The 23,975-nt window shown below is 41.4% G+C and overlaps 1 protein-coding gene and 1 long non-coding RNA gene across 2 annotated transcripts in view; both read right to left on the reverse strand.

Moving 5' to 3' along the window:
- The window catches only part of PTPRJ (protein tyrosine phosphatase receptor type J), a 170,248-nt gene extending 156,073 nt beyond the window's left edge, over nt 1-14,175 (reverse strand). The window contains exons 1-2 of the mRNA XM_072617498.1: nt 14,091-14,175; nt 12,939-13,036 (exon numbers count right to left, since the gene is read on the reverse strand). Coding sequence (XP_072473599.1) covers nt 12,939-12,941 — 3 coding nt within the window. The 5' untranslated portion in view covers nt 12,942-13,036; nt 14,091-14,175. The remainder of the gene's footprint in view (nt 1-12,938; nt 13,037-14,090) is intronic.
- A 1,265-nt stretch (nt 14,176-15,440) lies between these two features.
- Nucleotides 15,441-23,975, reverse strand: part of LOC140509714 (uncharacterized) — a 43,683-nt gene continuing 35,148 nt past the window's right edge. The window contains exon 4 of the long non-coding RNA XR_011968891.1: nt 15,441-15,920. This is a non-coding gene — a long non-coding RNA (uncharacterized lncRNA). The remainder of the gene's footprint in view (nt 15,921-23,975) is intronic.

Genomic DNA, 23,975 nt, shown 5'->3' on the forward strand with positions numbered 1-23,975 from the left:
TTGGGAATAATTCATTCATTCGACTGTCCACAAGCAGGTACTAGGCTTTGGGATCCACAGCTGAAGATCCCAAAACCAAGAGAAAAAAAATGTCAAATCCCTGGCTTCCAGCAGTTTGCGCTCTAAGGGGAGAGATGACATTTATAAACAAACTCGGTGTAGGTCTGCCTTTGAGTAGGGGGAGATCTATGATTAAAAATTCATGGGAACAATTTCACTTTCTCCTCTCCTTCCGAGGGTCTAGGGATGTGTTTTGAGCTTCCCTGGAGAGAGACCTCATCGTTCTCACATCTTCCTAGAGCACCTTCTCTGTCTTTTTATCTCAGTCACTGCCTAGCTTATGTTACAAGAACTGGTATACACGTCTTATGCCGAGACAGCCTCCTTTTCACCATCCCCTGTCTTCGCCCCCGAATTAGAGACTCCTGGAAGTGAGAAACTGCTTGTTTTGTCTGGGTTTCCCCAAAGCCAAGTACTTAGGACTGCCTTTGGAGCTTAATAAATGTTTGTTTAAATTTACATGACAATAGATATGAAAACCAGGAAAACGGACTCAGATTAGGAACTATACCTTAAAGGAGAGGCCAGACAAAGGTATTTCTTCATCCCCTGCTGTGCGATGGGTACTAGATAACCAAGACCAAAAGGAAACGGTTCCTTTCCTCATGAAACTTACATTCTATTCACATGTCAGACATAGCCACTGTTAGTCTGTATTGCTTAACTATTGGGGGTTGAGGATCCTCATGGGGAGTTGAAAGCGATATTTTAAAAATCATTAAAACATTTTAAAGTGAACTGTTCAATTCTGTTCAATTCAGGAAGCATTTATTAAGAACGATTTGAACTGAATACACCCCCCTTTACCTCCCACATACACACACACACCAGCACAGAGTGCTGCTTTGCCTAGTGACTTGGCCTCTCTAAACCTTATGTAATTCTTATCATATTTCACAGAAGTGAATCTCTTGCCCTACCAGCCTCCCCTTCTCCTGCTATGAAACATGGGTCGTGTTGTTTGTTTTTTTCTTAAGCATTTCTGGGTGTCATCTCAGACTGTAAAAGTAACTTAATAAAAGACCTATTTTATGACGTGTGCCACTGAGGTCTGAATATGTCAAGGACCTTGAAGAACGGGGATAAGACTCGTATAGGTTTCAAGCCTTGCTTGGCTTGGAACCTTTGTTTGTGTCATGGACTCCTTGGACAGTCTGCTGAAATCTACGACCTGATCACAATAACTTTTTTAAATCCCTATTGGAAGAAGATATTAACTTGCAGTTGGAGGCTGGTGAAAATAAAGATGTATTTTTTTCTAGCCAAGTTCTCCAATCCCCTGAAATCTATCTGTGGACCCCACATTAAGGCCTCCTGACTTCGAGAATGTAAAGCTTAATATAGAGGCTTCACAAGCATGGGGAGACACCTGAACATGGGAAGGCAATATAAATAAAAAGGCAGCACCGAATGATGGGAAATTATAATGAGCAAGCTTAGCTCCCTAGCAAAGAAACGAGAATGCAGCTCCCTCTTTGCGGAGGTGGCCGACTGTGGATATGGAATAATGAATATGGTGCTGGATTTGGTTGATATGCTGGTAAGTATTAATGAACTTGGCTTTTTAATTTATTTGTTCTAAGGAATGGCTCTCTAGAATGGACTGGGAGAGGATATGAAAACAGAAGCTATCAAGAAAACATTCTGAAGGAACTCAGATGGTATGTGCTTCAGCAATGTCATTTCACAGATGAGGGAACTGAGACCTGGAGAGGAAAAATAACTTGCCTAAGGTCACCGTGAATGGCTGCAAAGTGCTGGAAATATTTGGTCGTCCCTGTTGTTCACCCTTCCTTCTCAGAGGACCAGGGCCTGATGTGTTGACTTGCCTTTGAATTGGAAATACAGAAACAACCTAGCCCCAGGCCTCCAGGAGCTTACATTCTAACTGAGGAAGACACCAATTAGAGGGGAATAAGATTGGGAAAGGGAGGAGGGATAAGGAAATGACTGCAGGGTTTGGGAGAGCCTGGAATGAGTGTGGCAAGAGGAGAGCCAGAATTCAAATGTGTGAAGGAGAAAGAAGAAGAGGGGGAGCCAGGGCAAGATTCAAACCCAGGTCAAATAATCATAGGATTCTAGATTTAGAGTTGGCAGAGAACTCGGAGACCATCTGGCCCAACCCCCACATTTTGCAGATGAGCAGATGACAGGCCCAAAGTTATATAGGCAACCCTGTGTGAACCTATGTTCTCTAACTGTAAATGAGTACTTTTAATCAGCAGACTAGAAACTTCTCCCAGAAACAGATTGTTTCATTTTTTTTTTGTCTTTGTAACTTCAGCCCCTAGAACAGTACCTGGCACATAGTAGGGACTTAATAATAGTAGGCTTGTTGAAGTAAATCCCAGAATGTGGGGGTTGGAAGAGACATCAATCTCATTCATACATGAATTGGAAACCCCCTCCACAGCAACCCCACTGCCAACAAGTGCCTCAGTTGTAACAAATGAAAATTGTGCTCTTTCCCCTAAACCTTCCTGGCCTCCTGCCCCAGCACCTGGAGTAGAATTTTAACAACAGCATGGATGCCCTCATCTTCATGGGTGAAATGTCACCTCCATGGAGGCAGGGAATGATCTCTTCGTGAAGTGATGAGACTGACAAGCATTACCCAAGAAACCTTCTTTATTAAATAAAGAGTTGTCCAATCACTCATTGGGTACATTTAGTTGGGGGATTGGACCAGTTGGCCACTGAGGTCCCTTCCAAATCTCAAATTCTGGGATTCTGGGAAGCTGAGCAAAACTCCACCCAGCATGCACTGGGATCAATGACTTATATCATCATATTGTATACAAAGGATACCATACAAGGTACCATCTTTCCATCTGCTGTATGAATTTATTCAGGTCTATGCTACTTGAAGCAAATCCATGATATGAAAATCCATTTTTATCATAAATACCATGGAAGAAAGAATACCACTGGAAGAAGAGTGACTGGGTATTTTGGCACCTGGGCCAAGCAACACAAAAGTTGTCCTTAAATCAACTTTATAATTCATGATGTGGGGGCAGCTATAGGGGCACAATGAGTACAGCAAGCAGCCTTGGAGTCGGGAAGACCTGAATTCATATCTGGTCCCAGACACTGGCTGTGTGACCCTGGGCAAGTCACTTAACCCTGATTGCCTCCAATTAAATTCCAAAATAATAATTTGTGATGTAGAAATAATATGAGGCAGTAAAGACTAATTCAGTTGAGTGGGAGAGGATATACACTGAGCCAATGGGAAGAGACTCCAGGACATTAAGACTTAAGGGAGAGGGGTGTAGGTAGCAGGAGAGAGAGAATCCCGGGGCCCAGCAGAAATAGAGAGTAGCTCACCCACATGGAGGGAAGCCTACAATAGCAGGAAGAAGAAAATTTGCCCATTTGGTGCCATCTTATTTTAATTAATTACATTAATGGAAGTTAGATGGTATAATGGAGCATTGGACTTGGAATCAGGAAGACCTGAGTCTGAATCCTGCCTCCAACACTAACTGTGCCACCCCGGTTAAGACACTTAACCTCTCAGCCTCAATTTCCTTCTTTGCAAAGGGAGGGTATTAATAGCACCTCACAGAGTTGGTATGAGAATTAATGATGCAAATCCATAAAGGGATCTCAAATTTTAAAGTACTTTATAATTGTTTGCCATTGCTATTGATACAAAAAGCACACGGTATTCTAAAAATGCTTATTAGATTGAACTGATTATTCTTGCTAACCTCCATTATTTTTCTGCTACTGATGAAGAGAGTGAAAGAACTTACAGAATGTAAATGTAGTTTTCCTTTTGTTGTTCAACCTTTTAAAGTTATCATCTTAATGTTCTACACTCTCTAAATTTTGGTGCCCTGAACAAAGCTCCACTGACCCCACCTTAGTTACAGCTCTGTACATTGGTTCAAATATAGTCCATGTTCTTATTTCCAAGCCTGACTTGCACAAAATCAGGCTGTGGTCACTCAGCTGGAGAAGTTATGATAAAGAGGAAAGGAGCAAATTTGTTGTCTCTAAAGCACTCTTAGGTTAACCAAATTCTTCCTTCACAGCAGCTCTGTGAGGTAATAAGTATATCCTGGGAGTGTAAGTGAGAATGAAATTTTTCTCTCTGAAGTAAAAGAAATGTAAAGGGGAAGGGGAGAGAAGCAATCACCTTTTACAATGAACGGTTTTGAAATGGTCATTTTGTAGAATGATTTTTATAAGCGTGCAAACTATATACTTCTTTTTTCCCGGGGTCTCTTTTTGGGGTGCAGATTATATTAAGACCCAGGAAAGAACCATAACGACATACGTGTACAATGCTCAGTCTTCACAACGCCATGAAATAGTTTGTTGAGGTATTATTACCCCTCTTTAGCAGTGCAGGAGCCATGGTCAGGAAGCTAAGCAGGGCCTTTGGAGAAGTGGACGGTGACCAGGGCCCAGGGTCCTTTTTACTACCTTTCCCACGCCCAAGGAGAAATTAGCAATCGATCAACAGACATTTAGTAACTTTACTTCTACACTTCTGGCGCCGTGCTAGCCCCTGAGAACACACAGACAAGACAGGGAACGTGACCTCCCCTAAGGGAGCTTATGTTCTCTTGGAGGAGATTCTGCGTACACCATAAACAAGTACCCAACAAGATGACGATCCTTACATTAGTCTGGGCCGCAGCACCTAGAGGCAAGAAGACCTGAGTTCAAATCCAGCCTCAGACACCAGCTGTGTGACCCCGGGCAAGTCACTTAACCCTGTTTGCCTTAGCTTCCTCATCTGTGAAATGAGCTGGAGAAGGAAATGGCAAAGCACCCCAGTCTTTCTGGCAAGAAAATCCAAAACAGGGTCATGACTGAACAACAACAAATGTGTGAGTATAAATGATTTCAGTAACAACCTGTGGGAGATCAATAGGGAACAATTTGTGAGGAGAGGGACGAGCACTGGGGGGAGACGGGAATTAAGAAAGGGTTCCTGTAGCAAGTTGTAATAGAAGAGAGGCAGCATTCTGTGAGGCACAAGGACTGTTCACTTTACAAAAGTCTGTCCCTAATTCACAAGCTACCCCAGCGTTTTAAGTAAGATGAATCGCAAACATTCCAATGGCGCCTTTTTAGGAACACATTCAGTACGTGAAGAGAAGGCCATGTGTACTTGGGAATGTCCCCAAACTTGACATTCCAGCACGAACTGGCTCCCATGTCTGGCATGCCCACCTTCTTCACCTTTCGAGAATGTTTACTTTACACACACACATCCAGAGCTTTGGTAGCACGCTTTCCCTTTCACATTGTTTCCCACTTACTTATTTAGGATCATAGACCCAGAGCTTTGAGGTCGTGGTCATCTAGTCCAGCCCCCTCCTCTTAACAGATGAGGAAACTGAGGACCAAAACAGGAAAATAACCTGCCCAAGTTGATGGCTTTGAACTCAGGTCCTGGGATTCTGACTTCAAAGTTTTATGGAAGTCCCAGCTCCATCCAACCAGTAGAATGCTTTTTTGTCTTCATGTCCTCAGGGCCTCGTGGACCTGATTCTTAACAAAAATGCCTGTTGAAGGGAATGGAATGAATTGCGCCAGCTGTGTTGTAGCAGTGTCTTTGGGCTCAGTAATGGATAATCATAGCTAGCATTTTTATAGCACTGCTAAGCTACATCTAGAGCACTACAAATATTACCTCATTTTAATCTCACAACCCTGGAGGGTAGGCACTATTATTATCCCCGTTTTACAGATGATTCAACTGAAGCAAGTTAAATGGCTTGCTTAGGATCACTTAGCTAGTCATTATCTGAAGCTAAATTTGAACTCAGGTCCTCTTGACTCTAGACCCCAGTCACTCCACTATCTACTGCACATCTCACTGCCTTGCTTCTAGGAAGCACATAGCTTTACGTCCATGCCCTCACCTCTCTAAAGGCATGGAGACAAATCTAAAGAATTAAAACAGAAGGAGGACTTCAGGACACCTAGATTCTCTCCTTTACACGAGGGATATCAAACTCCAATAGAAATGGGGGGCATTGACCATATGTAAGAATCCCTAAGAGTCAAATGACTTAGAAACACCCCCCCCCCATTATTTATATATTTCTTTTTTTAGACATGCATCAGCACATTAAAATCAGGAAGTACATCTGGTTGTATCAGCCCTGGGAGTGCTGCCTGAATCTGACACCTCCATTTTCCATGTTATTCCATGTTATTCACTCTACCTGGGCCCCCCTTTCCCCTTCTTTGAAAAGAAAAGGATGAAAGCCATTCACAACCTGATTCCAACCTACCTTTCCAGTCTTATTAGGACTTCTCCCTTAGCACTCCATGGTCCAGCCACACTGACCTTCTTCTATCTCATTCAATGTTCCATCTCCTGTCTCCCTACCTCTACACACAGTATTCCATAGGCTGGTATCAACCCACCGCCTCTTCCAATCCCTAGTTTTGTTTAGAGCTTAGCTCGGGCATCACCCCTTCTTCAGGTCTTTCCTAATCCTCCCAGTTGCTAGCAAGTGTCTCAGCTGTCCCCAGGCCATCACCAAATTATCCTTTATTTGCATATTTATTTTATAAGCACTTGTACTGTGTCCCTTCATGAAGGTTAGCTCTTTGAAGGCTCTTTGGATGTGCATTCCCATGACCTAATTCAGTGCCTTGTCTATATAGTAACCACTTGATACATACTTGATGATCAACTGATTGAATTATTGATAAACAGTGTGACACCTCCTGAGGAGTATGGAAAATAATTATAGCCAAAGATTCCTTAGAATTCCAAGATTTATGTGCCATTTACCAGCCGATAACCCTGTGAGGCAAGTACAAAAACTTCACAGAGTCATTAGCCCAGGGGTTTGATTTTATACACATGGGAACCAAGGCTAAAAAAGACAGGGACATTTTGCCCATGGTGATCCCTTGAGGCTGGCCAAGCACAGGATTAGAACCTGGTCAATGACCCTAAGGAAGTCTTCAGTTTACTTTAAAAGCCACTATGAGCAAACCATTCTCAAAAATGTCCCCTAAGCTAAAAGGAATGCTTCTCGCAAACCTGATTAGCTCATGTTCCAGGCTTGGCTGTGCTGGATGGGACTGACACTCAGAAGCGAACTGGAAAGAATGAAAATAGAAAGAGGAGATTTAAGGCGATTTTTTTAAGTAGCCTGTTTTTCCTCAAAACGGCCACTAGGTGTTTCCACTAGGTGGATTAAGGACTAAATTTTGTCTTAGTCCCGAGTTACCCACGGGACCTCAATTCATCCTTGAATACCTACACTCCTTGCCATTCTCCCACCCCAGCACCCCAAGTCAGCAGTTGGCAATTTTGTTTTTCTTTCTGACTTAAAGTGTTTTGCAATGGATTTTACTACTTGAAACAAAAAAGAAAAACACTAAAACTGACATTAGAATTTGCTGTGCCTCCCCCCCACCCCAGACAGATGTTGAAATCATTGTCATGAAGGAAAAGTTTGTAGATGAACTGTAAGGGACCTCAGAACACAGAAGGTCAGAGCTGGGAGGGACCTTGGAATACAGGACAGGTCTGGGAGAGACCTTAGAACACAATGTTAGAGCTGGGAACGACCTTAGAATATAGAATGTCAAACCTGGGATGGGGCTTTAGAATACAGATTGGCAGATCTGGAAGGGAAAATAGAACATAGACTGTCAGGGCTTTGTTGGCACCAGACAGTATGAAGCACAGGACGTCAGAGCAGGAAGATACTTTATCCAAGTACGCGTAGAACAAAGAAAGCCAGAACTGGAAGGGACCTTAGAACAGAAAACACAGAACGTCAGAACTAGAAGAGACTTGAGAACAGGGACTTTTAGGTATGAGTCATATAATATAGAATATACTAGGGTGTCAGAACTGGAAGTAACCTCATCTTACAAATGTGGAAACTGAGGTCCAGAGAGAGGTCTTCCACAAGGAAGACAATAATCTTTGTAATTTAGAATTACACACATGAAGAATAAATTCAAATGTGTTTATTTGGCAGGTCAAATTCCAGTCAGCTACCCCGTGAATTCTACACAGTTAAATACCTAGGGCAGTGTGGTCTGATAGAAAGGAATGCTAAGGAACTTGGCTTATACCACTGGCTCTCCCTCTAACTCTGTGATTATGGGGAAGTCATATTCCCTTTTAGGGGTTTCAGACCCCCTCTATGAAAAAGAGAATATTGAATTTAGTTGCCTTCAGGGCCCCCTTTAGCAAAATTATTTTTTCTTACGAATCAGATATAGTTGGGGAAAGTCCCAGTTATCTATACACAGAGTACAATAGGACTTTTTTCCCTTCCTTTTATTTACTCTTTCTCTGAACCAGGAAAGAAACTAGAGTTTGAAGCTTGAGGATACAGCCCTTGGTATTTCACTCTTGACAATAAGTGGCATTAATGACTTCATCAGTGACATAACGACCAAAAAAGGAGGTGAGTCATTCAGGTAAATGGAGAAGGGTGGGCATATGAATGCAATACAATGTTCTTGTATGGTAGGAAACAATGAATATACTAATATGCTGTTTGTACAATAGTGAAAAGGGCAGAACCAGAGTTATATACTATACACAGTAACAAGAATAAATTAAAAGAAAAGGTTACTGAAAGGAAGTGGCATGCTAAATAACTAGAAAAACAGTAAATGTAGCTGAGAACAGACCATGTGACTTATTTCCCTCTAACAGAGAGGTGATGGGCCACCAGGACCAAATTTCACATACATTGTGAGATATAGTTGGATGTTTTGGCTTCATTGTTCTTTATGGCAAAGAGAATTTGACTAAGAGCAGGAGGTAGTCAATATATCTGGAAATGAGTTAGATATAAAATTAAAGTTATGAATCAAAGTTTTTTTAAGTGAGTGATAAAAGATGTATGTCTCAATAATACCAATAGGAACAGTATACTTTAATGCATCTGCAATCACATTGAGATGGATCTGGCCTGACCCATGCCTAAAGTTTACAAAGAGCTTCCCAGAATAGCCGAATAAGAGATATGGATATTATCATCCCCATTTCATAGATCAAGAGATGGCAGCTGAGCGAGATGAATTAGATGAAGGCATGTGGTCACCCAGCTGGCAAACGTCTGAAGCAGGATCCAAACCCAGGTCACTCCTGACTCCAGATCCATTATACATGCAGCTTCTCCCATAAATAACTTTTAAAAAACAAACAGAAGAAAACATCTAATACATTGGACAGGTCTCCTATGGAGGATATGTGGAAATATACGTAAAAGAGTCACATAGGATAAGAATTTCATTCAACTCTGTTAATTCAACTGTATTAAGGACTTGCTATACACAAGGTACTGTACTAGGTACTGAGATACAAAGTCAGAATCCAAACAAGTATTTCCCTCAAGGTGCTTACAGTCTGTGGGGGAGGATATAACTGGGACACACGTAAGTTAATATAAAATGTATCTAATGTTGTCCATTGTAATTTTCAGGAGGAAAAATTCACTAGCAACTGGAAGGATTAGGAATGTCCTCATGTGGGAGGTGGTACCTGACTTGGGCTTTGAGAGAAGCTAGGAGTTCTAACAGCCAGAGAGCGGGAAAGCACGTGTGCAAAGGGATGGAAGTTGGAGATGGAATCCCAAGTACATGGAACAGCTCCAACCACTCTGGAGTACCATTTGAAAACATGCCCAAAGAGCTCTAAAACTGTGCAGACCCTTTGACCCAGGAATGCCACTACTCAGCCTGTATCCCAAAGAGTAAAAAGAAAAAGAATCTCCGTATACAAAAATGTTCATAGCAGCTCTTTGTAGTGGCAAAGAACTGGAAGTTGAAGGGATACTCATTATTTGGGGAATGACTGAACCAGTTGTAGTATATGATTGTGATAGAATACTATTGTGCTATAATAAATGATGAGCAGGATGGTTTCAGAAAAACTAGAGAGTATGAAGCGATGTGAATTTATATGAATTGATCCAAAGTGAAGTAAGCAAAGCTAAGAGAACACTATACACAGTAACAGCAACATTGTATGATGATCAACTGTGAATGACTTAGCTACTCTGATAAAGACAAGGATCCAAGACAGTTCTAAAGGACTTATGATGAAAAAATGCCATCCACCTCTAGAGAGAGAATTGATAAAGTTTAAGTGCAGACTGGAGCAAATTTTTTTCACTTGATTTTTCTTGTTTTTGTTTTTGTAACATGGCTAATGTAGAAATAGGTTTTGCCTGATTTCACATGTATAATTGATATCACATTTCTTTCCTTCTCAATGGATGGGAGACTGGCAGGAGGAAGGGAGAGAATTCAGAACTCAACTTTTTAAAAAATGTATGTTAAAAATAAACAATACTTTTAAAAAACAGCAGTCCAGTTGGACTGGGAAGGAGAATGTATGAAGGGGAATTAATATAAAATAAGACTATAATATGAGAAACCTATGAAATCATAGGAAGATTTCCATGTTGTTTTGAGTATTTGGAGATGCTGTCACTAGCCCACAATTAGAAGTATGTGATGGTGTTTTGAGGGCTGTTCCTAGTAATGGGGTTGAGTTTGCTCCAAGTCATTACTGCTCTGGATTCTCTTCATGATTGATTAGTGGTTAGCTCCTGGGAAAGGACTGGCCATGGCTAGTGGTACAGTCTATGCTTAAATAACAAAAAGAAGCTACAAGTTACCCACATAGGGCACAGCCCCTTGACCTTGATCTTGACTACATTACAATAGCATGGAATTATACCATAGTCAGGTCAATGGATGATAGGACAATAACCCTAATCACAATAGGAAAGGAAAAGGATAAAGTCATTCATTCAAAATGGTCAAACCAAAATAAATTAGCAAAAATAACAAAAATGTACAATGGTCAATGACAACACAATTATGCAAAAACAAGCATACCAGAAGATGGTAGCTGAGCCAAGCAACACACTAGCGGTACGGCTGTTTATTGTTTCAGTTGTTTTGAATTTGCATCATCCAAGAAAACTCAGCTTTTGTTTGTTTGTTTCCTTTGACCCAGTGATTCCCATTGCCAGCCATTGACCCAAAGAAGGTCAAAGACAGAGGAAAAACTCATATGTAAATATATATATATACCAAATTATTCAGTTACACTTTTTGCAGTAGAAAAAAACTGAATTCTATCAATTAGAGAATGAAAAAGCTATGGCATGTGAACATAATGGATCGTAGTTATTCAGAAAGAAATTACAACTATGAGGAATTCAGAGAAATATGTAGAGGGACATGAATGAATAGCTACAGAATTGGGGGGAAAAGAAGAACCAGAAAAAAACAGTTTCTCTAATAACTGTAACAATATAAATGAGATCATTCAAAGTTTTTTCATTTTGATTATATTGGCTCAATCTACCCATGAACAATTAATATCTTTCCAATTATTCAGACCTGTTTTTAATTGCATAAAGTGTTTTGTAGTGATTCATCTATTTCCTGTGGATCTTGACAGAGGGCATCTAGGTGGTGTAGTGGATGGAGTACCAGTGCAAGAGTCAGGAGGACCTGAGTTCAAATTTCACCTCAGACACATGACACTCACTAGCTGGGTGACCTTGGGCAAGTCACTTAACCCCAATTGCCTCATCCTGGGTCATCTCCAGTCATCCTGAAGAATATCTGGTCACTGGATTCAGATGACTCTGGAGGAGAAGTGAGGCTGGTGACCTGCACAGCCCTCCCTCACTCAAAACAAAGTCAAGTGCAAGTCAGGTCATTATTTCTGATGGCGTGGTCTTCTTCAGCAACGAAGAACGAACACACACATGGGTCTTGGCAGGTAGACTTCCAAACAGAGAAGATTACTGATGAGAGATTACTAAAAGCAAGCCAGATTCTGAGCAACTCTCAGACCAGTTATGGTCCCGAAAAACAGATGGTGAAAAGTACCTCCCTTCCTGAGTCTTAAAGGTAGTGGACTATTAAGGCACAATGATGTATACATCATAGGATAAGGTCACCATATCCTAAGACGTTTTTGTTGTTTATAAGGGAGGATTCAATTTGCCAGGCCATGGGTCACTTCCAGGAATAGCACAGACATGAATAGTAGAACTCATTTTAATCAAGGTTTTAGACCCGTGATTTCATCAGGTGATGAAGAAATACCTTCTATCAATGCAGATCAGCCAGCTCCTGCTCTAAAACTTATAAATTTATAAAACTTGTGGTTTTAGAGAGTTACCTGAGGCACTGAGAGGCTAAGTGACTTACACAGCAACCCTGCATAGGAGGTATGGGAATTCAACCTAAGTCTTCCTAGCGTTCAGGCTGGCTCTCTAGCCAATATTCCACATTCTCTCTTACTTCTCTCACTTCAAACAGATAGGTGGATGGATAGATAGATAATTAGAGAGATGATAAATCAATGAATGAATGGATAGATAAATTAAAAAAATAGAAGACAGAAAGATGCCTAGATAGATGACAGATAAATAAATAGAAGGCAGATGATAGATAAATGAATGGATAGATAAAAACAAGTAGAAGATAGATGGATAATTAGATAATTAGATGAATGAATGAATGGATAGATAGATAAATAGTAGAAGATGAATAGATAGGTAGATAGACAGACAGATAGACAGATACACAGACAGACAGATAGATTTGGAAAATGGCCAAAGCAGCCCTTGGGCATACCCAGACTAGGTTCATATCTGAACCCAAAGGGAAGCCATAAAAGAGTAACCTCATTAACGCCCCCACCAAAGACTCCAACGTCCCACTAACTTGCTCTGGGATAGAATGCAGCACATGCTGTCTCCTTCGGCTTAAGAGCTTTATCGCTATTTCTGACTGTAGTCTCGTTCGATTTTCCTATTTTCTGAGTTGACTGGACTGTCCTTTCTAGCAAATCCTATCAGTGAAACTGGATGCATTCACTTTGGTCTTACCATTTCAGCCCATGCTGAATGCTCTCCATTATTTCATGAGCCTTCTCAACACTGAACAGAAGAATTCGACTTGTTATCTCTTGGCCCATAAGGCAGAACTAAGGGCAATGAAATAAGAAAGGCAGATTTAGATTCAACATAAGGGGGGGAAATTTTTCCTATCAGAGTGAACCAAAAGTGGAATAATAGGTAGCCTTGGAAGGTGGTGGGTTCCCACTCATTGAGGATCTCCCAACAAAAAAGAATGGATAACCACTATTGGAGGATATTGTTGAGGCAGATTCTTATTTAGGTACAGGGTGGACGCTGAGCTCAGAGATTCTATGAGTGTCCTGTGTGGATGGAAGCAGCATCCATCTGCATCTGTGAGACTCTAACTCCATCAGAATGTCAGAAGGAGCACTGCCCTGATTGAGCTTGCCCCAACGAGCTTCTCACACCCATGTTCCTGTCAAGGGAAAGGAAAGATGGACAGAAGCACCTTAATTCACTGTGCTCACATGGCCAATGCCCAATTTGGAGGCCCAGGCCCCAGAAGGCAAGCTCCATGGAGAGCTTGTCTCTGTCCCATTTCCAGCACATTTTCCTATGTTCATTCTCACCAAACAGTGCCTACATTGTTTCAGGCTTTGGGTCACTGACTCAGGGTCATGATATTCCTAGAATCATAGAATTCTTGATCTGGAAGGAACCTTGGAGCACAAAATGCCAGAGCTGGGAGGGACCTGAGAATATTAGCACCCAAATGCTAAGAAGACAGGCAGTGAGGGACAAGGGAAAAAGAGCTGGCCCTGGAACCCAAAGACCTGGGTTCAAATTCTACTTCTGACACTCCTTGCGTGATATTGGGAAAGTCACTTAAATTCCCACTGTCTCCATTACCTTGGTTGAACTCATTGGCCCCTAACGTTCCTTCAGGTTCTAGGGTCTGCTAAAGACTGCCATTTTGTGTTTCCTACCCCATCTGTGAGTAACTAGGAAGGAGGGTCTTGTCTCCATAACTTCAAAGTTTCTCATGTTGACCAATCAAAGCTGTTGGTGTTTGAAAACTTGCCTGTTTTAGATATACCCTGATTCTTACCTGTGATATCATAAGCAACTATAAATTTGGGATTGTTGACTGAGTTTAGCACCCAGAGGGAATGCCAGTACCTGTTTGTCCTTGGGTTCTGTGACTCCAGCAAAGTATGCTTGTCTGAGCCTAGAGCTGATGTGGATCCTTTCTTTTGCTCTGATAGGATGGTTAGTGGTGATGGACCTTTGTGAAGAGAGCCAATGACATCACAGGTTTGGGGAGTGGAAAAGAGGCACCATGGTGGTCAAGGATACGGGCTACTGAGAACCCATTGTTAAGTTTTCAGTGTGAATACTTACACCTCAGTGATGGACAAATGCTACAGATCTCAGTTTGATTGTTGTGTTGATTGTTTGGACTTAAGAAACTTGTGGAAAAAAATGTTAATAATGCAAATGAAACCTAGCATGTAAACTTCATAAAGTATGTCCTATATACATTGGTTTGTCTGGAGAGCTGATGGTTAAGACTTTACGAAAAGCCCCCTGAATGTAGTGGGGGAAAAGCAAGAGCTCTAGAGTCAGGACACCTGGGATTCAATTCCAGATTCCCACTGGAGCTGTACATCCAGGGGCAAGAAAGGCAGAGTGTGGGAACCACTGGACAAAGTGATTCTCTTGAAGCCGGGAAGACCTGGGATCAAATCCTCTCTCTGACATTTACTAAGTGACTGGGGACAAGTGACTTTCTCCCTTAGTAGATAATCTCTAGATGAGATGTTGGTGGAAGGCATTCCCCCACATACAACCTTGAAATGTGTCCAGAGAAGTTGGCCTCCTCTAAACCTGCTGGGAAGAAAGATGTATCTACTAGAGCACTGAACTGGGAATCAAAGGCCCCACCTTTGAATTCTGCCTCTGTTACTAGTGAAATGGCCTTAAACAAATTTAACTTTCCTGCACCTCCATCTCTTCTGTAAAATAAAGGGGTTAGCTGGATGACCTCTAGGGTCAGCTCTAATCCAGCTCTAATACTCTAGGGAACCGTCCTGGGTGATCTAGCCTGAGGGCTCTGGTTTTCCAGGCAGGGCCAGACTTTTTCCCACCAGCAGCTTGGAGTCTTTACCTGGCTTTCAGCCATCTGGAAAGACTTTTGAAGCCTACATATATCAATAAAATTGGTATTTTGTTTGGGGGGAAACATTTGTGATCACTTTTGTTTAGGAGAGGCATTCGACAGCACTGTCATAAACCTAAAAAAGGCTGAATAGGAAACTGCTTCTGAATCTTGAATTGATTATCCTGGAGTTATAATGCACCAACTTGGGACAGGAGTGTGCCCTGAATTCTGGAGAGGGAAGGGAAGGAGAGATGTTTAGGTGCATCTACTAGCCATGTGGGTCCCTCTTGCCCAGAAGTGAGCAGCAAATCTTATCCTAAAGTATGGAGGTTACAACATCTGGTAGTCAGTCATCATCACTTGGAGGATTTTCTGTCAGTCCACAAACATTTATTAAGCATCTGTTATGTTCCAGGCACTATGCTAAAAAGGGATACAAAGAAAGGCCAAAAGAAAGTAGCCATAACAATCGAGATCCTGTTTTCAAGAGGCTCATAGTGTAATAGTGGAGAGGACATGCAAACAGTGATGCACAAGATACAGGTGATAATCTCAGAGGGAAGGTGCTCTGCTTATGGAGGACTGAGGAAAACCTTGTGTAGAAGAAGCTCTTAGCTTGGAATCTCTTTAGCTAAGAGTTGAAGGAAACCAGGGAAGCCAAGAGACAGAAATGAAGGAAGGAGTGCTTACTACTCATCCCATGGCCCAAGGCTCTGTCCTGGCCTCTCTACATTCTTGGTGACTTTCTTAGCTCCCACAGATTCAGTTATCTCCATGCAGATGACTCCAAGATTTATATATCCAGTCATAGTCTCTCTCCTGAGCTCCAATCCTGAATCACCAGTTGCCTATTAAAAATAAAAGAAATTAAATTTAAATTCAAAGAGAAGGCAGGCTTCTAAGGTACAGGGACTGACTTGCTTTCAGTGAAACAGCAATCCTCCAACTGGGCCCTATGGCTTTCCAGGTCTGTTCCTTTGGCTGGTCACTGAAACAGTTTTAAGCTATTTCAGGCACAACCAGTTCTCTCAAAAGAGAATTGAAAAACTCCTCATTATCTGCTATCTAGGCTTTTTCCCTTTCTCAAGCCGTTAAGGGCAGGAGAGCACAATGAAGGCATCCCACTGAGGGGGCTTCCCTTTGCATACTGTTATTCACTCCTTCATTTTTGAAGAGGGCCACTGACTTCACGGATGTTCAATCCAAGTGAATTGGATTTCAGCGAGACAGAGTTGCACTAAGTTGTCAGCCTCACTCTCTCTTCTTGGGTCATCTAAGTCTAGCGGCAGGACAAAAGTCAGGAGAACTTTTGTTGGGATACAGTGGATGTCCTTGGTGTCTTTGATGCTTGACCAAGTTCAAAGTGCCCTCCAGTGCCTACTTCAGCCACCTTTAAGGCTGTCAGAACAAATTATTCTCCTCCTCTCATTCCACCAGGGGAAATCTTCACATGCTTGGGTTAGATATTCCCTAACAACTACAGGTTTGAGGCCCACTGGTTATTCTCAATCTGGTTCAACCCATTTGCTGAGACACTTTTACTAGGGTATGGCTGCTGTGCATGCTACAGCTTCTTGGAGCCAGGGGAGAGAGATGGGAGACAGATGGACACCAAAGGTGAATGATCCTTTTTCTTAAGAGATAGATGCACTGTTTATGGGCAATGAAGACAAGCCCAGCCACCCTCTTTACATAACAGAAAGATCCTGCTTCCTGTAATCAGCTTCCTGAAGTTACACAGTACTCTCTAAAGAGTTCCTCATAACAAATACAGAAACTTTCTGGCTTCCCACAGACTGATGAAAGGACAGTGGATTTTGGACTTTGGACATGTTACATTTGAGATGTCTATGTGACATCAGTTTGATGGAGTCCTGTGTTACAGTGGTGAGGAAAGAAGGTTATAGCTGAAGTGTAGGTGGCCACAATTCACTTCTTCAGACGTTTCCCAGTTGATGGACACCCACTTTCATTCCAGCTTTTTGTTACTACAAAATGCACTACTACAAATATTTGTGTATGCGTGAGATCTTTACACCCATCTTTGATTGACTTGAAAAAGCCTCTTTGACTGCCTCAGGAGTAGTATCACAAGGTCAAAGAGTATGTACAGTTTGGTGATTTTTAAAAATATAATTCCAAAAATGCTATCCATACACAGAGCAAGAATTACAGAATCCTATCGTGTTTTTCATTTTGTTTTGTTTGTTTCTTCTTTTTTGTAGTTCATTCCATTGGTCATAATTCTTTGACTAACATGAAAATATATTTAATGTGATTGTACGTGTAGAGCCTGTATCAGATTGCATGCCATCTTGAGGAGGGGAGAAGGGAGAGAGGGAGAGAAAATTTGGAACTCAAAAGCTTGTGGAACTGAATGTTGTAAACTAAACACAAACAAATTTTTAAAATTTAAAAATATATATAATTCCAAAATGATTTCCAGAAAAGTTCTACATATTCACAGATGCACCAGCAGTGCATTCATATGACACAGCTCCTCCAGTATTGACCAATATCTTTATTGTTATGCTTCCCAATTCAATAGCATATAACTGACAATTTTTCAATAGCCTATATTTTTCTCATTATGAGAGGCAGCTAGGTTGCACAGTGAGGAGAGTTCTGGACCTGGAGTCAGGAAAATTTGAGTTCAAATCTGGCTTCAGACATTCTCTTATGGGTTCATGGGCGAGTCATTTATAATAATAATAGCTGGCATTACATAGCCTCTAATATGTGCCAGGCACTGTACAAAATGCTTTACAATGATCTCACTTGACAACAATCCTGGGAAGTATGTGATATTATTGTCCCCATTTTACAGTTGAGGCAACTGAGGCAAACAGAGGTTAAATGACTTCCCAGTGTCACACAGCTCGTGAGTGTCTGAGGGTCTTCCTCATTCCAGGCCCAGTACTCTATCCACTGTGCCACTTAGCGGACTCTCTTATGTCTCAGTTTCTTCATCTGTAGAATGGAGACTGTCTGTATTACCTACCTCCCAAAGTTGTCAAAAGGTTCAAATGAAATAATATACATAAAGTGGATTACAAATTCTAAAAGGGAATGTAAATGCCAGTTTGGGGTGTTACTATTATCATTATTAATCACAGAATCTCAAGTCTAGAAGGGACCTCAAAGTACATCTAATCCAACCTTTTCCTGAGTAAAAATCCCTTCTCCATCTAGTCTCCCCTTTGAAGACCTATAACAGGGAGCCACTGTCTCCCAAGCTAGGCCATTCCCCCTTTGGACAGCCCTGAGTGCTCAGAAGTTACTTGTTTCTAGTTGGAAAATGCCTCTCCATAACCCCCACCCACTTGCTCCCAGGCCTGCCTCCGAGGGCAGACCCATCCCACACAAAGGGTCTCAGTGATAGATACTTGGACCAGTCTCTGCTTCACCCTAAAGCATTCAGTGAGCCACACCCAACAGGAAACTCCTTCCCGCCTTCCCTTCCTGGGACGGGAGACAGCCACCCCTTCTGGCTGGGTGCAACCTATGATATCCTGCAACTAAGCAGCAATTAAGAATGTCTATTGTTTTCCTCAGACTCTCCCTTCAAGTCCATTTTTACTCCCTGAGCCTAGTAGGAGATGATATTTAAAGTAGTTCTGTGACTTTGCTCTGGAGTTAGAGTTGAGGTCTGGGGGGAGTCTCTTGGGCTAATGAAAATGCCACCCAGAAACAAAGGGCATACTCCACTCTCCATTTCTCTCTTTTTAAATGTGTTATTGTTGTTAGAAAGCTGTTTAAATACTTTTTAAATGAAAGGCATTGTGGTATAGTAAATTAATAGAGAGGTAGCCATGGAGTAAAATTCTGGATGCTCCTGGGCCTAAGTATCTTCATCTGAAAAATGAGGATCTAGCCTCGATGATCTCTTAGGTCACTTGGAGCTCTAGCCACCAGCACTTGAGTATCAAGATTCACAATCAGCCAAAGTATCAGCACTTCTTTCCAGGTAAAAAGAAGGCTTAGATCCAGACCAATACTGAGCTTGAGCTAAGGGGACAAGCCAGAGAAATGAATACAGTGGGTGCATTGGCAAGACAAGGAGGCTTTGAGAACTTGGCAGTTGATGACCTTCCAAGTCAGAGGAAGGCCACTGAGCTAGTCACCCCAGCCCAGTGGAGATCAGTTTATTCTGCCCAGCTTAGGCCTGAGCTAGGGACACTAATGTTTCTGAAAGGACTTTTATTGTTTCTCTGCACACAGGCAGGAGCTCTTCGACTGTGATACTGGCCAGTTGGTCACACATAGGCCATAATATCTTCTTCTGATCTCCCCAAAGACACTGGATACTGGAGAAGGCCAAGAAGAGAGGAGAAGGCCAAGCTCCTCCTGTTCCTCCTACCAGAATTTAAATTCTGGCCCTGGCCCTGGGACCCTGGCCTATAATAAGTGATCTTTCATCTCAACTGGACACAATCCCAGCTACCATGCCAGGGATAGAGCCCTGGGCCTAGAATCAGGAAGACCTGAGTCCACATCCAGCCTCAGGCATTTGCCAGATTTATGACCCTGGGCAAGTCATTTAACCTTTGCTTTTGCTTCAGTTTCCTCAACTGTAAAATGGGAACAATAATGGTCCCTGCCTCATTGGGTTGTTGCAAGGATCAAATGAGATAAAAATGGTAAAGCACAGTGCTTGCCATCCTATATAAATGCTTACTCCCCTTCCTTGCCCCACCATGCCACTTCCTGGCCATTTCTAAACCATGCTTCCGCATTCCAACACTAGGAGCCCTTCATGGGATGTCTTCTCCTATATGCTCCTTCAAGGTAGGGACCGTCTCGTTTTCTTGTATGTGCATCCCTAGCACTGAGCACACAGTTCTTGGCACAAAGTTTGTGCTTAATACATGCTTTTTCATTCATCCAATTCAATTTATTCATTCAACAACACTGGCTTTAGAGTTGGGAACTTTGTTACTACATTATAAAGTATTCTTATAACGCACTAAAGTACAGCTTGACTGTATCATAACTTTGAATTATCCAAAAACAATAATGCTAGAATAACAGATACTAAACACTGAATTAACAATAACTTTGTCTTAGAATTTAGAAAGATTATTTGGATAGTCTCATTTTTGAAAAAGCTGTTCAGAGAAGTTTGAACTGATACTTTATTCTGAATAAATTTTCCTGTAACAAGGGGGAAACAATAAGAGTTAGGGACCTTGGTTTACATATCAGTTCTATGGAAATACCTATGAGACTTTGGATAAGCCATTTCTTTGTCTGGGTGTGAACTTCCTCCCCATGACAAACAAGTGCGCTGGACAGCTCCCCAAGGGTGGAAATCCTCTTATCTTTGTATCCCCATCAGCTGGATACAGTAGGTACTTAATCAGTGCTTGCTGGCTAATTGTTGATGATCTCTTCAGATGTGTTTTGGTTTTAAGTCTTATATGCTTATGTAAATTCTTATAAATCTCATATTAAATTTTATATATTAAAGATAATCTTTTAAATCTTAGACTACTTAAGTCATATATCTTAAGTCTTATATAGTTGAAGGTATATACTGATATCAAATTGCTCACTGCCTCAGGGAGAGGGGAGGTGAGAGAGGGAAAGAGAAAATTTGGAACTTAAAAATGTTTTTAAATGAATGTTTAAAGTTGTCTTTCCATGTTACTGGAGGGAAAGAGAATATTATTTTTTTAAAACCTCAGAACAAAAAAATCTTGTTTCCTTTTAATTTTGGTCTATAAAGAGTCTTCTAGGCATGAATCAAGGACATCCTTGACAAGAACTGCTTCAAGGGAGCAGGCAGGCTTGCATCAGCATTGTTCAATGTTAGACTGCTTCATTATTTTGCAATTGACTGGGAAAATGTAGAAAAGACAGGATTCCACTGTGCTTATTATTTGCTGATTTTTTTTTAAGCATTTGATTCAAGGGAATAAAAATATCACCTTCAAGGCTCTCTTCCCACAAGATATCTCCTAAGTATAGGTAACCCAGAATCAGAAAATGGAGGGTCTTTGGCTAAGAAACAGCTGGAAGTCAGTGTCACTGGGACAAAAAGTACGGGGACAGAAAGAGAGAGGAGTGTCTCTGAAGACTAGAAAGGTAGAAGGGGGCCAAGTAGTAGAGCACTTTAAAAGCCAAACAGAGGATTCATATTTGATCAAGGAGGCCATTGGGAGCCATTGGATTTCACTGAATAAGAGTGACATGATCAGATCTGTGACTGGTCAAATTGATCAAAAATCAGTTTGATAGCTGAGTGGAAGGTAGATTGGAGTGAGGAGAGACTGGAGTGGAGAGAGATTGGTCAGTAACCTATTGCAATAGTCCAGGACATGAATTGATGAGGGCCTGAAACAAGACGGTAGCAGTGTCAAAGGAAAGAAGGGAGAAGATGTTATAAAGGCTAGATCAACACAACTTAGCCAGTTATTGGATATAGGGAGTGAGAGAGAAAGAGGGGGGAAGGATGAGACCTAGATTGTGGACCTGAGTGACTACCAATTGTTAGCATCAACAGCAATAAAGAAGATAAAGAGAGAAGAAGGTTTGGGAGGAAAAATAATGAGTTCAATTTGGGGCATGATGAGTTTGACATGTCTGTTAGATGTCATGTTTGAGCTGTCCAACAGGTAGTTGGAGAGGTGAGACAAAGTCAGAAGAGAGGTTGGGGCTGGACAAATAAATCAGAGAACCATCTACGGAGAGATGATGGAATCCATAGGAACTGAGAAGATCACCAAGCGAAATAGTTAAGAGGGAAAAAGAAGAGATAATCAGGGATCCCTATGGTTAGTGAGTATAACTTTGATGAAGAGCTGACAAAGAAATCTGAGAAGAGGCCAAAGAGAAGTCAGAAAGAGGAGCGTCACAAAAACCTAGAGAAACTATCCAGAAGGGGGGGATCAACAGTGACAGAGACTGAACAGGGCTTGAGAACAATACGGATTGAGGAAAAGATTGTTAGATTTCCAAGAGCTACGTTCACCAAAGTTGCTCAGCACTACGATACAGGAGATCCAGCTTAGAGTCCCAGAAGGATTCCCTAAAGATATAGAGGTCCTGGTTGTGGGTGCACTGCGCTGGTTCTGTCAAGTAGAAGAACACTGCACACTCTTGCAAACAACTCAAAAGAGTTTGGTCTGATGATTTACATAGAAAAGAGCAAGTGGATGAAGAATGTTTATTGCCCAGAGTCTAATATACATTTAGATGAACAACCTAGAGACCTTCTCTTGAGATAGATATTCATAGGGACAATGAGTTGGGCCCATCAATGAACCAAAGGAGGAAAGGTGGCTTGATCCATTGCCTTAGGAGAAATTGCAAAAGTTCATAAATGATCCCAAGTTTTCTCTAGAAACAAAGGGCCATCTTTTTAATTCCCCCATGCTACCCATATTGCTCTGTTGCAATGAGACATAGCATACAATAGCCTTTGAGGAATTGAAGTTAATTGTCATACAGAGGGTTATGAAAAAGAACATGGAAGAAAGAACATGGCTGCAAAATATAACTAGTAAGAAACTTGCAAGAACAAGATGGGTTTTAATCCATCATGAAGAAAATGCATAAGGGAGAAAGATAACCAGCTGGTTGCATCACTAAAGCAAAGGAGAACAGATAGAGAGTCAGGGTATTCAAGTAACATACTCTGAATATCAGGAGGAATAAAAGAAGGCATCTAGCACATGAATGGCCTCCTTAGGATGAACTTTTGGGAGGCCATGGACAAAGAGCCTCATGGGATAGGCAGGTATACATGAATTGCTATCTGCACCCCTGGAGAGGGCAGTTGCTCTCTCAATTGATAAGATCACCAGGCCAGTAGAGTATTTGAATATTTTTTCCTCCTTCTTCATGACTGATTTCTACACCTTCACCTAAGCAGTACATTGAACAACCAACTCACCAGTCCAGCAACGAAGAACCTGAGTGACTTCTTCAGTGGAACGTACTGGGTTTGAGAGAACAATTAATTAAATAATTAAAAGCCAGTGGAATAGAAATATCCCTGATGATTCTGCTAAGAGAGTGATTATCGGCCTTCATTCTTTTTTTTTTTTCATTAAAGAAAAATACTTAGTCTTTACTTGATATTAATGTATGCATTCAAATTTTCTATTAGCTGGGAACAAAGATACTATGTAGCATAAGTACTTAGTATAAGAAATTGGGTGTGTTTGTGTGTTATGTTTTGATTTGTTATATGATTTCTTCCATTTATTTTAGTTCATCTACATAGCATGACTATAGTGAAAACATATTCAATAGGAAAGCATATGTAGATCCTATATAGAATTGCATGCTGTCTTGGGGAGGGAGGGAGGGAGGTATGGGGGGGTTAAAATCTAAGTTCTATGGTAGTGATTGTAGAACATTAAAAAATTAATTAATTAGAATTAAAATTAAAAAATAAAGAGAATCAAATGAGGAAAAAAAAGAAATTAGGGGTAAATATGTATAATTATAGAAATACTCCATTCAAATTATTGATGCTTTATGAGGACTTGAGTCTGTTTCAGTTCATGAAGGAAAAGGTGGTGTGTCCTTCAGTCCTGAAGAGAACCAGAATGATATCACCCTGAGGAAGCAAAGTTTCAATGTGCATGCCTGTGGCCGATCAGCCCAATGTGAGCTTGGAATGCTCTGCCTCAGAAGGGGCACAGACAGTTCACCTGAACATCTGGGGTGATTACTCCAAATCTGCACATCCTATGTTTCCTTTGTGTTGTTTCAATTCCACTTTGTTCATAGAGCACAGCACCCTTCTGATGTGAGCACGCCATGCTGAGCGGTCCTGTGCCAGTGTCTCCCATGCCCCACAATCAAATCCAAAGTTCTTAAGAGAGACCTTGAGAGTGTCCTTGTATTGCTTCTTCTGACCACCATGTGATTACCTGCCCCATGTGAGTTCT

This window comes from Notamacropus eugenii, chromosome 6 (assembly GCF_028372415.1).
Source record: "Notamacropus eugenii isolate mMacEug1 chromosome 6, mMacEug1.pri_v2, whole genome shotgun sequence".
Lineage (NCBI taxonomy): Eukaryota > Metazoa > Chordata > Mammalia > Diprotodontia > Macropodidae > Notamacropus > Notamacropus eugenii.